At 24.9% G+C, this 14847-nt stretch overlaps 1 protein-coding gene across 1 annotated transcript; it reads left to right on the forward strand.

The window, feature by feature from the left end:
- Positions 1-675: 675 nt before the first annotated feature.
- On the forward strand, positions 676-10043 carry LOC114938557 (aminopeptidase N-like). Its single transcript, XM_085489381.1, has 11 exons — positions 676-721; positions 2836-2905; positions 3212-3670; positions 4203-4386; positions 4802-4937; positions 5501-5582; positions 6613-6959; positions 7524-7810; positions 8492-8682; positions 8814-9143; positions 9435-10043. The coding sequence occupies exons 3-11, from the start codon at positions 3345-3347 to the stop codon at positions 9439-9441; spliced, it is 1890 nt and encodes a 629-aa protein (XP_085345507.1). The 5' UTR covers positions 676-721; positions 2836-2905; positions 3212-3344; the 3' UTR covers positions 9442-10043.
- The last annotated feature ends 4804 nt before the right edge of the window (positions 10044-14847 follow it).

Below are 14847 nucleotides of genomic sequence, written 5' to 3' on the forward strand. Positions count from 1 at the left end.
AGGTCAACAAAACTTCTGAGGTCGTTATATATATATATATATATATATATATATATATATATACAGGGTGTCCGGTAACTAACGGACCAATGATTAAGAGCGAATTCTCTGGCCAATTTGGAGACGATTTTTCCTTAGCAAAAATGTTGAGAAATCAATAATTTTCGAGTTATAAGCAATTGAAAAAAATGGGTTTTTTGAAAATTAAACGTTTTGGAGTTAAAAGTCTAACATAATTATATTCTTCAGTTAATTTCAGGTAAAGTTTACTATAATAAAATTTTAATTTGAGGTTTAGTTATAAAGATACATAATGACATATATTGGAAAGTTGTAAAAAATGATGACCTTTTTCGACATTTTTGCTGAGGAAAAATCGTTCCCAAATTGACCAAAGAATCCATTTGTAATCGTTAGTCCGTTAGTTACTGGACACCCTGTATATATATATATATATATATATATATATATATATATATATATAACGACCTCAGAAGTTTTGTTGACCTATCATATTTATACGTATATAGAGAGACTCAGTCAGTCTTCTGTGGTCTGTCGAATCGTATCGTGGTAGATATAACGATTGTAACAAAGTGTGTGTGAACATTTTATATATTCTTCCAACATTGCATACTGCTAAAGCATTAATTTGTTGCCGTAAAATAAAAAAAATATATCAATATACTTTTGCATTTAACATTCTGTTCCGAAATATTGGGTAAGTCAAAATAAGTTAAACATACAAAAACATATTTGTCTACAAATATAAAAAGATTTAATTATACAGACATTTAATCATGCAGTATAACGGAATTCTAAAGAATTTCCAACATTTAAACATAAAGAGAAAAGTTTTATTCAAAATTATCTTTAAATTTAAATACAGAGATATAATTTCAAATAATATCAATATTATATTTTACGAATTGTAATGTTGAAATAATCTTGGACCACAAAAGTTTAATATCGAATGAATTATATTTCTGAATTTTAAAATTACTACAATTTACATAACATATAATAAATATTATAACAGACACTTTTAATTATCCTTTCATTATTCGATTAGTAAAATTCTGCTTTCTAAAATTTGTCGTTCTTTTTATTTTTTATAAAAAAAAATAAAAATAAGTAGTTGAATCGTTAATTATACAAATTTGAATAATTATATTTATTAATTTAAAATTATAGTATAAAATGATAAAACATACTAATTGTCAATCGAATGGAGAAATTCATAATATTGTAGATTTTAAGCAATGGTTAACACATCTATTTTGAGGTTTTTAATTTATAATTAAAATATCTGTGTGTGAAAAAATCTCATTATATATAGCATATACCAGAAATAGTAGTAAGCCGGTTAATAGTAGACTTTTGAGATCATTTGAAATCAATTTTTCTTCCGCGAAAATGCCGAAGGAAACTATCATTATTTGCATGTTCCCAAATTTCCCATCATGTATCTTTGTAATTAAATTGAAATTCTAATAAGAATGAACTCTATTTGAAATTCATTGATAAATGTGATTTTGTTAACATTTTATTTCCAAAGGACTTGGTTAGCGAAAAACCATTTTTTTTCAATCGCTTATAACTTGAAATTTATTGGTATTTTGACATTCTCGCTGAGGAAAAATCGTCTTCAAATAATCTCAGATATCTGATTTTAAAAGGTATATTGCAAGTTCTGGGACATCTTATATATATGTATTATGTATATAATTATTAAGTATTTATTATTAAGTTTATAATTGATATAATTTAAAATTAAATTTATGTTAGCTTAATTCTCGGTGAATGTTCGTTTAGTGTTTATAATACACAGTTTAAGAGAAGAAATCAAAAAAGAAATCAAACATAATAATAAACATGTATATACTCTATCTCTCTCTTTCTCTCGCCGCTGCTCAGTATTTCTTATCTCTACTTCTCTTCTTATTATTTTGAATGTACACACAGGTATATATGTATGTAGAAGTAATGGCTCTTGTGTTTATAAAAGTAATTTACTTCAGACAACTAACACTTTATATACTATAAATCCTTATGTTCTAAATAATATTCTGTAAATTTTAAATGTAAATAATTTTTTGACAATGAAATTAATTATTTAAAGATAATATAAAATATATTGTAATTTTAATATTTCTATTTTGTTGTCAATTAAAATATGTGCGACACTGAAATACATATATATATATATAATTTTATTTAAAAAAATTGTGCAAATAGAAATTTACACTTTGTTTCCTCATCATATAATATTTTACTAGTTAGGATTTTCAGTTAATACCATTAATACTTTTTGTATTTATTTTCTTATTTATATACAAAAATTGTTTAAAGAGATATCTAAGCTATATTTAATTTCATTATTTATCTTTTGTTCAGAGTGTTTTACAGATCTAAAATAAATATTCCCTTTCTCCGACATGATGATATTTTTAAAACTATTATTAAGTAGCGGATTAATTTTTATCGCTGCGACGGCTTTCACTCGTAATGAATCTTTATGCTATAAACCATCAAAATATGTAATACCAAAGCATTACGATATCATGCTTTCAACATTTATTGAAGGAAATATTTTCTATGGGGAATATAATATCAGCATAGTCGTTTCGAAAAAAATGCAACACATATATTTACATTCAAAACAATTATGTATTAAAAATATAGTTTTATTTACAAATTTGGAAAAATATCATGATACTATTTATAAATCGACATATAATATTAAAAAAGACACAATTGATATTTCCTTTATGGATGAGTTATCACCAGGAAATTATATATTAAATATAAAATATTTGGGTACTGCTAATAAAGGCTTCAGAATATTCGACATTAAAACAACTGTTGATCAAGAATCCATAATATTCGACGTTAAAAAAACTGCGTAAGTAAATAACTAATGTCAATTAATATATAAGAGTACAATATATTAATAAAAAGAGTACAATATGCAATTACATAAGAATTGTAATTAATATACTATTTATGTATTAAATGTCCCAAAAATTATTATATATCGCAGAATTTAAATCTAAAGGCAAACAATCTTTATATTTATTATTATAATAATATATAATAAAGTCATAAAATAATTTGCATTGACGCATATAACATATATACAGTTTTTAATTTTCAATATCTTAATGTTTGTCAAAAAAAGTTTTATTAATTTATGTTCTTTGAAATGTAGTTGGATAGCTACTCCGCATTTCCAGATAATAAGCGCTCAACAATCGTTTTCATGTCCGAATCAACAAAATTTATTGTTAGGAGCAACCTTTAACATTTCTGTAGAATGTAAGCAATGCACGGCTTTGTCAAATATGCTGTTGCGAAATACGGAAGAACATGCGGATAATTTGTTATGGAGACACTTCCATACCACACCTGTAATGTTGCCTTATCTTGCAACAATGATTGTGTCTAATTACCTATTCCCACTTAAGACCAAAATTGAAATCATTAACATGTGGTGCAGAAACGAATCTCGATTTCACATAGAATTTGCAAAAAATGTAACTATACGTATCACGAGGTTTCTTGAATATGATTGGAGAGCTTTCTCCATATTGGAATCGAAGGTGGATTATGTCGCAATTCCAAATTTCTATGACAAAGGCATAATAGTTTTCGGACTTGTTCTTTATAGGTGAGAACAGGTGCTTTAAATTACATTAAAAATAAAATTATATTTATATGCAAAATTATAAAATTTAAAAACATGTATATTTTTTGTTTCTGTAAACGTTCAAAAGTATAAGGAATTGCAAAAACAATTAATTTTAGTAGAATTAAGTTTATTCATATTATTACAAAGTTAAAGTTTACTATTTTAATAAGTATACATATAAAGGGTAAAGTAAGTATGCAAAATCGTACCCCTTAAGGAAGATGTTAAAACTGCAATAAAGCTATAAAAGAAATGACATTTTTTTATTTATTTCAAACTATTGTTCTTTGTCAAACGATATACACATAAATAGAAATTTATCGTTGTTTCATATTGTAAATTAGAAAATATAAAAAATATTATTTGGTACGATTTACAATACTGATTTGCTAAATTGTACCCATGAGTTTGTAGATCGTACATCTAACAATTATATTAAAATATTGTAACAAAAATAAAGTTGTATTTTCTATAAAAGTTCTCAATCTTAACATTTAAATATAACTTTCAGGGAAACAGATATCATCTACGATAAAAATTTATATCCTATTGCTCAGAAAATCGAAGTAGCTCAATTAGTAGGACGTAAAGTGACACAGCAATGGTTTAATAACATGATGAACAATCCATTACTATCGGATTTTTGGCTTAAAAAAGGTCTTACTACATTGCTTGCAACGTATACTGTCAATAAGGTTATTCTAAATATTATCAACGCAATCTCGCTCCCACCTTCTCGCAAACGATACAATACTTAAGTATTCTTATTGCAAAATTTTTATTTTTTAACACTTTATTAGATATTTTTAATTCTTTATGAAATTTAAAATAAAATAAATTAATCAGAAACTAGTACACATGAGATTTATTTAAAAAATTTGAAAAAAGAAGTCTGCAATATAATATCATGAAACTATATAATTAAAAAATAGGTAATATTTGCTAATTATATTAATACAAAATTTTAGATTTTATTATTATATTTTTTAATGAGAATGTGTTTCGTTTTAATTATGAAGTAACGTTAATAATATTAGTATTTGAATTTAATACAAGATACAAGTATTTTCAAAACGGTTATATCGATAAATTAATTATTTTTTTCTATAGGCTTATCCAGATTATCGAATATTGAATTTATTTGTTGTTCAAAATCAACATTACTCTTTTAATTTGGATGGTAATCATATGTGGCCTTCTACTTCACAAGATGACAGTTTATTGAAAATTCGCCAATCTATCAGAGGTATAACATAATATAATAAAATAGTCCGCGGTATGACATAATATATAATAGAAATATGACATAATATAATAAAATAGTTTTTAACTATTAATATTATAAAATATGTGTTAAGTTGGAAAATAATTAATTCTTTATCTGGATTTTAATTAAATATTATTTTATAAAAGTACATACACATACGCGGGCACGCGTTTACACACACACGCGCGCGCGCGCACGCACGCACACGCTCACGCACACGCACACGCTCTACGCACAAACGTACGCACGCACACATGCACGCACGCACACGCACACACATACGCGCACACACTCAGTGTCCGGTAATAGCCGCACATATGTAGGTACAGGAAATTAATTAAATAGTTCTTCAAAAATTTGCTATAAATAAAATAATGAACGGTGCGGCAGTAAAAAACATTTCACTCTTACGCGATTACTACCCTGTATACATATATACAATATAATTTTCCTTTATAAAATTGTTATGTTTTCAAGTAACCATCAAAATAAATATATATTTGTAATATATTTAATTTTCATAATTTTGATGTAAATTGTAGCACCCTTTATACTACGGATGATGCAACACATCCTCACAGAAGAAATGTTTCAGGAAAGCATAAGCACATATGCATATGATACGTGAGTAATACAATATAGAATATAATATCAAAAAGATAAAATTGTACACAACATAAATGTAATAATAATAGAAATTTTATATAATGTCCCTTATTTTCTTTCGTTTTTTCTGACATTATTTCATAATGTTTTTTTCTTAGTGTTACAATTCCGCTATTTTTCCAAATCTTCTACTAAAGTTATTTTTAATTTCATTTCTCTTCCTATGAAAATAATATAACACAATTTTAAATGAAATTTAATAATTTTATTTAATTTTTTAGGTATTTTTGGCATTAATACGAATTATATTTGAGCAAAGTATTGAAAGAGTATATAATGATTAAAAGAAGAAACCAAATTTTAAAAAATAACGTTTCTGGAGAAAGTAATTGTTGTTTTTCCATTATTACTTTATCATATATACATATTCATTGTTCTTTTATTTTTGTTTCATGATTTGTTATTTTTTAAAGTAATTTATGAAATAATTTTTATTCTTTTTATTATCTTCTATATTTCATTATATTGTCTATAATTCTTATATCTTTTTTTTTTTAATTGGATTTTGTGATACATTTATTTTCTAATCTTATTTAACAGGTTTTTAAATATGTAACATTTATATCTCTTTTTTATTACTTTTTCTATTTTTATTTCCTTCTCTCGTAAATCGAGCCTTTACATTATTTTTCTTATTTTTTTTTGTTTTCAACTTGTTATTTGTTTTGTTCTTATTTGGTTATTTTTTAAAATTTGGTTTCTTCTTTTAATCATTATATACTCTTTCAATACTTTGCTCAAATATAATTCGTATTAATGCTAAAAATACCTAAAAAATTAAATAAAATTATTAAATTTCATTTAAAATTGTGTTATATTATTTATTATTAGAACATAAATATAAGATATATAAATATATATATAACAGTGCAATTTTATAATTTGCTTCTTAATATTTGTTAAAGTTTTTTATAATATTAATATTTTACAGACAATTTTAACATATTTGTAAGGTTTTTTATATATTTTTCATACTGCGTGAATTTAGCGAATCGCATGATGAAGGCTTTGTGGAGCTTACGAAACATATTGCTTTAAAAAATCCAAATATTACTCAACAACTAACAAAAATGGAAGATTGGGCTTTGGAAAATCATTGTCCCGTGATTAAAGCAGTACGAAATTATCATGATAGAGAGATAATGAGCGAAGTAAATGTATCGATACAAAATATCGACACATTAAAAATTGGCTGCATTCCTGTAACTTTTACTACGGAAGCGTCTCTCGATTTTAACAATTTTACTCATCATATGGTATGCGTGTCAAAGGATTTAAAATTATCATTACCATTTAAAGAGGATGGTTGGATTATATTCAATATACAACAAATTGGTAAATATCGACCAATGGACTTATTATGACATATTACTCGTTTTTATTTTACACACACATAATTGATATTGTTTTATATTTTTATCTATTTTATTCATTGTCCTATAAAAATCTGAAATATTCATTAAATGACTGTAATAGTTATAAAATGCTTTTTGTCGTATTCTGCATTATTATGTCCATAATATTATATATAAAATGTACGTAGATGTTTTCTATAAATAATATCATTCAATATTAATGTTATATTTTTACAAATATATTTTGTTCTAATAATAAGAAAAATTATTAAAAGGATAATTATATTTCTAAAATTAATTTTATTTTATGATATGCAACAATATCTTGCACAGTTTCATTTTTTCCTCTATTTGAAGTATTAAAATGACATTTTTATAATTTATTTTCTATATATATTATCATTTTATTTATATTAAATTTATGGTACGTTTTTCATTTATAATTTATATAAATAAAATTATGAAACAAAAATATTTGAAAATATATTCTGATAAAATTATTCAAAACAATAAAAATTGATAAAATTTATTTACTATTCGACAGGATATTATCGCGTTAACTATGATGATGAGAATTGGCGAAGAATTTCAAGTTATTTAAAATCAGATAATTACACGAAAATTCATGTTCTTAATCGTGTCCAAATTATCGATGATGCATTTCATTTAATGATAGCAGGAGAACTCAAATTCCTTGTATTCGCAGATATAATATCGTATTTGCATCGAGAAGAAGATTATATAGCATGGTATTCTATGTTTAAAGCTCTGGAATACATATTTAGCACTTTTTCTGTAGCTATGCTGGAAGATAAATTGTGGAATTTTAAGGTAAACATTAATAAATATTAATAAAAGTGATATATTTCAGATATTTGCATATATATATATATATATACACTTATTAGTTACAAAAAATTTAAATATTCAAAAAAATACCGCAACGATAAAATTTTACATATTATTATACGTCGCAAACAAATATGCTTTAATTATATCTTTAAATATTATAAATATTTCGCATAAATTAAAGCATATTTTTCCATATATGTATGTATATTTGAACGTATGTACGTGCATAAATAAACGCTCGCGTCTATTAGTAAATTTGTATGTATGTTTGTCTTAAAGAAAGAGAATATTTTAAGAATATATTGGTAAATAATAGAAAAATATAAAAATTTTTATAAATAATTTATTAAAGTTTAATCTGACTGGGCAATACGAATCGTATTACACACAACGTTTCGACCCTTGGATACGAGCCCTTATCAAGTATATTACTCAATATCATGTCTTTCACTTTAACATCTTGAAAGCACCACTTGATAAAGGCTCGTATCTAAGTGCCAAAACGTTATGCGTGATACGATTTGTATTGACCAGTTCGATCAAACTTTAATAAATCATTTATAATTTTATTAGCGCCTTTATTTTAATCTTTTGAGATTTTAATAATTTTTAAATACATTTATAATATGAATAAAGAAATATATATTTTACGATTTTTAGAATTACATAAACCATGCATTAAACGAGGTTCTTAAAAGAATCAAATATGAAGAAATTGATGATAGTGACGACCTTAGAAAATGTTTACGACAAGAAGCTGCAAGATGGGCATGTTTTCTCGGCGACTCCGAATGTAAGACAGAAGCCAACAATAAATTAGTACAACATCTACAAAATTCTACAAAGCACAAGTAAATATTGTTATATATCTTTAGTCTTTCTTAATCATTTTTGTAGGTATCGCCTATAATGTTTAAATAATTTGATCAAGAGGTCCATATGCTAAATTTTAATAAGAAAATTAATTTTTTTTATATTTTAGACTTTTGCCATGGTGGAAGGAATGGACATATTGTAAAGGTTTGATGATAACTACCAAAGAAGATACCACTTGGAAATTAGTGCATGATATAGGATTGGATAAATCTGACACTAAATTTTCAGAATACTTGGCTTGTCCTGAAGATATTGATGTCATCGAAAAGAATTTAGTATACTATAACCAGTCTAATCCAATATACTATAACCAGTACAATTTTACAGAGCAATATCAATATCATTTTGACATGTCTTTACATGTTATTACGAAGCATGCGAAGAATCAAACTATACTGCAATACATATTAAATGATTTTTGCCAAATGAAATCAAAGTAATGTGACATATTTTTATAATTACCTTATACAAAATTTCTTATGTGTATTATATATACATCTGTTTTATCGCTTTTAGAGATAATATTATATATGCTGCAGTATTAATTATTATTATTAATAATATACATTCCTTTAATCTAAATAAGGTAAAAATTTTTCATGTTTATATATGTATACAAAACGTGATAATAATGCAATATTAATAATTATTATTTAATGTTTAAATAATTTTGATAATGTTATAATAACGTTGTTTATTAATAATGTTAAAAAATAATACATTTTAGAAAATAAACAATTACTTTGAATGTATGAAGGACAATATAGAATTTTCTATAATGGAAGAAAAGGTAAATTTAATAAATATTATTGAAAGCGAGAGAAAAAGAAATATTGTTCTATCTCTTTTATTAAACTCTGAATATTAATTTTATGTCTGTTTTATTTATTATATAAACAGTATATTGATTTTATTGTGCAAATCTTTATTTATATATATTAGGATTCCAAAATGTTGATTTCTGACAAAATTGAAAGCAAGATATCAATTCGCAACGATCAAATCAAAAGACAGATACAATATTCTGAAAATATTTTTTTTGTTGGGTGGAATTAAAGAATTGCAGCTTTGCAGACGTGAATGTACTTCATATGAATAATTTTTTATATTGTATGTACTATTTCTTTTATTGCTTTAATTATTGTTTACATAGATGCATTACTATTTGATACCTCTGTATTTACTAAACTTTATGACTGCGTGCCTAAAGTTTTTCATATTTTTGCAAACTTGCTTGAAGTAGTTGAATTATATATTATTCTGTATATATAGTCACAAGAAAATAGCCTAAATAGATAATATATAAATATATTTTACTGTAAAGTATAATAATATAAATGTATAAATGTAAATAATATAAATATATAAATATATGCTTGTTAAATGATCAATGCACCTTAATTAATATTATGCATTATCTATTTATTTTTTTAAATTATATATTGTGTTCGAGCTCGATCTTGTAAGTTCCGCGCGATAATCTGCAATCATATAATTATTCTCCGAGATTATCTGTCCGAAAGGGACCGTTGAATTTCATCTGTCGTTGACGTCTTTATTTTCATTTGTGTTTGCTCGCGCCGACTTCATTGTGTTTAAAAATACATGTTCCTTGCGGGGACGAGAAATAAAAGTCATAAATCTTTTGTAAACCGGGCAAATATGATGTATCGAAGCGAGTTGCGACAAACCTGTGTTAAACCGAGTATAAACACTCGCGAAGACAGGACCCGGGACAACGACCTCTTTTTTTTTTATCTCTCGATCAGCTACTAACGCGCGTTTTTTCCCGGCGCGAAACATTGAGAAAAACATCGTGCGCAAGTGCGGCGAAAAATTCGAAAAACGTTTAAAAATGTGAAGTCTCGAGTCGATCATTTAGATCGTTTTCTGTTTCTCAAAGATGCAAAACACTGCATGCGAGTTTATCGCTGGCAGGATTCACAAAGTTATTGAAAGGACCTTTTCGAAGTCGCTCGCTTCGTACGGCGAAAAATCGAAGTCGCTTGCTTCGAGTCGCGTGACACTACCGCTTCGCAAAAGACTGCGTTTATTCTGTTTACTTCCTTTCTTTCTTTTTTAATTTTGGTAGTGTTAATTTGAATAAACTCTTTTTTTATATGCCCATACGACTCTTTTTACTTCGTGTCGTGCCAACCTTTCCCGCGTATTTTTCGCGTTCGTTCTCTCTCGCGCTGCATTGAACATGTTATTAATTTTTTACTTTAATTAATAAAATTATATGTTTACACACACGCGTTCACGCACACGCATCCACATACCCACACACACTCACATACCCACCCACCCACGGTTGAATATGAGGTTGACCATTGCATTAGCTTTTTAGATCTTAACTTAACAGTAATAGACAATACATTACACTTAAATTGGTTCCACAAAAAAAAACTTTTTCGGGAAGATTCTTATCATACTTCTCAAATCACCTAATTTGTCATAAAGTTGGAACCAACAGCAGGATCAAAAATCTTATTTCTAAAAAATTAAATATAAGGATATAAATTCCAAAAAACAGCGAATAAATAGTGAAAAGAGCGACAACACATTTTTTGTTATTCCCTACATAAATACGATGTCAGATCAAATTGCGTCAGCGATTAAAGAAGTGACTATGGGACATGGGATACAGATGTTTGAATAAACTAAACAGATTAGTTAGGGTACAAAAAGACAGAAACAATTACTTTTGCAATTTGTATAAAATGTGATTTATAAAATTAATTGCAATGATTGCAATGCGTCATATGTGGGACAGACAAAGAGACAGTTACGTACTAGACTCAAAGAACATCCTTTCTTTAAAGAAGGCATGTTAAGTCGATTCTCGAATGTATCGGTTTATCTCGAAAATCTCGAAGTATTGTTGCCTCTTTTCCGCGATGCCGATTGGTTCTGTCACAGCGTTTATATTGTGAGCGGCTGTTATTGCATATTTTGACAGTTGTATGTATCGAAGGGTTAGTGTAGTGATAGTAATGTATATTATTATTAAAGGATTTGGTGTATATAATAGTTAAAATCTGATAAATAATTGTTTATTAATTTTGTGATTGAGTGGTTTCGACTTTGCAGTTTCTTGTCAATTAGAAAGGGTAATAGAAATTCGATGAATTAAATTTATGTATATATAATAATCCAGTTAATTTATACATAATATAAATATAACGAATTAAAATTATTTACACAATAGAAATTCGACAAATTAATTTATATACATAATAAAAATAAAGAATTAATTTTACGTACAAAATAAAAATTCGACGAATTTTCATTAAATATATATATATACATATATATACATATGTATATAATAAAAATTCAGCAAATATCTATTATATATAATAGCAAAATTTTTTTATATATAACAGAAATTCAGCAAATTTTTATTATATACATAATTTCAATTCATTGAACCTTTAATTTCTATTAGTACTGTAATTATGCTATGTTCTATTATGTACTGTTCTATAATTTCTATTATGTAACGTAATTTTAATTCATCAAATTTCTATTACATAAATAATTTCAATTTGCTGAATTTCTATTATGTACATAATTTCAATTTGTCGTATTTCTTTTATGTAAATAATTTTAATTCACCAAATTTTTATTATATGTATAAGTAATTTTAATTTGCCCACAATTTCTATTGCGTTGGGATATTTTTTAAAAATTGTCTTCGGGACAAATTATATACATAATAAAAATAAAGAATTAATTTTATGTACAAAATATAAATTCGACGAATTAAAATTATGTATATAAGTATAAATTCAGCAGATTTCTATTATATTTACATTTACAAAATTTTAATTCGTCGAATTTCCATTATGTACTTAATTTTAATACTTCAATTTATCTTTTCATAATTTTAATTCGCAGAATTTTTATTATGTACATAATTTTATTCTTAAATTTTTATTGTGGACAAAAGTTTAATTCTTGAATTTACATTATTTTTTAAACTTTGATTCACCGAATTTCTACTATATACAATACATAAGTATTCTTCAATTTCTATTATGTTATAATTTCAATTCGCCGAATTTCTATTATGTACATAATTTCAATTGGACGAATTTCTATTAGGTACAATTACAGTTATTTATAATATGTAGAAATAGAGCGAATCAGTCTTTTGTGGTCTTTCGAACCATATTGTGGTAGATATAAACGATAATAAAGTGTGTGTGAACATTTTATATATTCTTCCAATATTGCATACAACTAAAGTATTAATTTGTTGCCGTAAATTTAAAAAAAATGTATATCAATATACTTTTGCAATTAACATTGTGTTTCGAAATATTGGGTAAGTCAAAATAAGTGAAAAATATAAAAACATATTTGTCTACAAATACAAAAAGAATTTAATCATACAGTTTAACGGAATTCTAAAGAATTTTCAATATTTAAACATAAACAGAATAGTTTTATTCAAAATTATCTTTAAATTTTAATACAAACATAATTTCAAATAATATCAATATTATAATATTTTACGAATTATAATGTTGAAATAATCTTGGACCACAAAAGTTTAATATCAAATAAATTATTTCTGAAACTTAAAAATACTAGAATTTACATAACATATAAAATTTGTCGTCTTTTTTATGTTTTATAAAAAAATATCTGTGTGTATTTTAATATTTAAAATAATTTTTAAATTGTGAGATATTGAGTAAAATAATTGTAGCAAGAAAGAAGAATCAAATATTAATTTTTGTTGTTAAAGATAATTTATGTAATTAAGAAAAATGAAAAAAATAAGGCAATTACTTTCAATTTTCATTTGAGATATCTCTTTATAAAGACGATATATTATAAAAAGTCTGAACAAATTAACTTTGTTAAGTGAAAAAATATAAATATAATACTTAAAAATAAGTAGTATATATTAATCATATAAGTTAGAAATAGACAGAATTCTAAATAATTCACGTAAAATTTTTTTCGTAAAATATTTGATATAAAACGTACAAAACGTATGTTAATATTAAATTGAAAACGCATATTAAATTGTTCATATAGATTTAATAAGATACTCCATCAAAGCTGAAACGTTTTCAGATATGTAAATTAAATTTAATGAATAAAAAATTTAATATTTACTATTACAATCAAATACAATAATGTTACATGTATATTGATGGTGAGAATATATAAAAAAATATTATCTCAATTACAAAGATTTGATGAAATAAACGCTGATAAAGATTATAGCTTTAATACTTAAAAATTTAAATAATTATTTATTAATTAAAAATTATAGAGTAAAATGATAAAACATACCTACTAATTGTCAATCGAATGTAGAAATCCATAATATTCTAGATTTGAAGCAGTCGTTTACACATCATCTATTTTGTGGTGTTTAATCTAAAATATCTAAAAGCACACCACTATATACAGGATGTTCTAGTAATAAACCGGTTAATAATAGATTTTTCAGATCATTTGGAGTCAATTTTTCCTCCGCGAAAATGCCAAAGGAGATTATCATTATTTGCATGTTTTCAAATTTGCCATCATGTATCTTTGTAATTAAACCTTAAATTAAAATTCTAATATCAGTAAATTCTATTTGATATTTATTGTTGTAATGTTGTAACCTAATATTTATTATAAAAATTTATAATTGATACAAATTTATAATAAATAATGCTTCATCTTCATCATCTCTCTCTCTCTCTCTCTCTCTCTCCTCTCTCTCGCTCTCTCTCTCCTCCTCTTTCTCTTGCTGCTCCTCAGTTTTTATTATCTCTACTGTCTTCTTCTTATTTTGGATGTATGTATATACACAGGAATACATGTATGGGGAAATAACAGCACTTATGTTTATAAAAGTAATTTACTTCAGACAACTAACTTTATATACTATAAATCTTTATATTCTAAATAATATTATATAAATTTTAAATGAATATAATTTTTTTATGTGATTAATTATTTAAAGAAAATATAGAACATGTAAATTTAATATTTCTATATTGCCGTCAATTACAACATGTGCAACACTGAAATACATATACAATATAATTTCATTTAAAAAAATTATGCAAATTGGAATTTGCCATTGCTTCTTTGCCATATAATATTTCGCTAATTAGAATCGT

The sequence above is a fragment of the Nylanderia fulva genome, unplaced genomic scaffold (assembly GCF_048542155.1).
Source record: "Nylanderia fulva isolate GAGA-0341 unplaced genomic scaffold, ASM4854215v1 Scaffold81, whole genome shotgun sequence".
NCBI lineage: Eukaryota > Metazoa > Arthropoda > Insecta > Hymenoptera > Formicidae > Nylanderia > Nylanderia fulva.

Bases quoted from the DNA above. Each gene is read 5' to 3' on its own strand.
- LOC114938557 (XM_085489381.1), top strand. From the start codon at position 3,345: ATGCTGTTGCGAAATACGGAAGAACATGCGGATAATTTGTTATGGAGA. The intron at 4,938-5,500 runs GTATAACATAAT...TGTAAATTGTAG, and splicing joins AATTCGCCAATCTATCAGAG to CACCCTTTATACTACGGATG. The intron at 6,960-7,523 runs GTAAATATCGAC...ACTATTCGACAG, and splicing joins ATTCAATATACAACAAATTG to GATATTATCGCGTTAACTAT.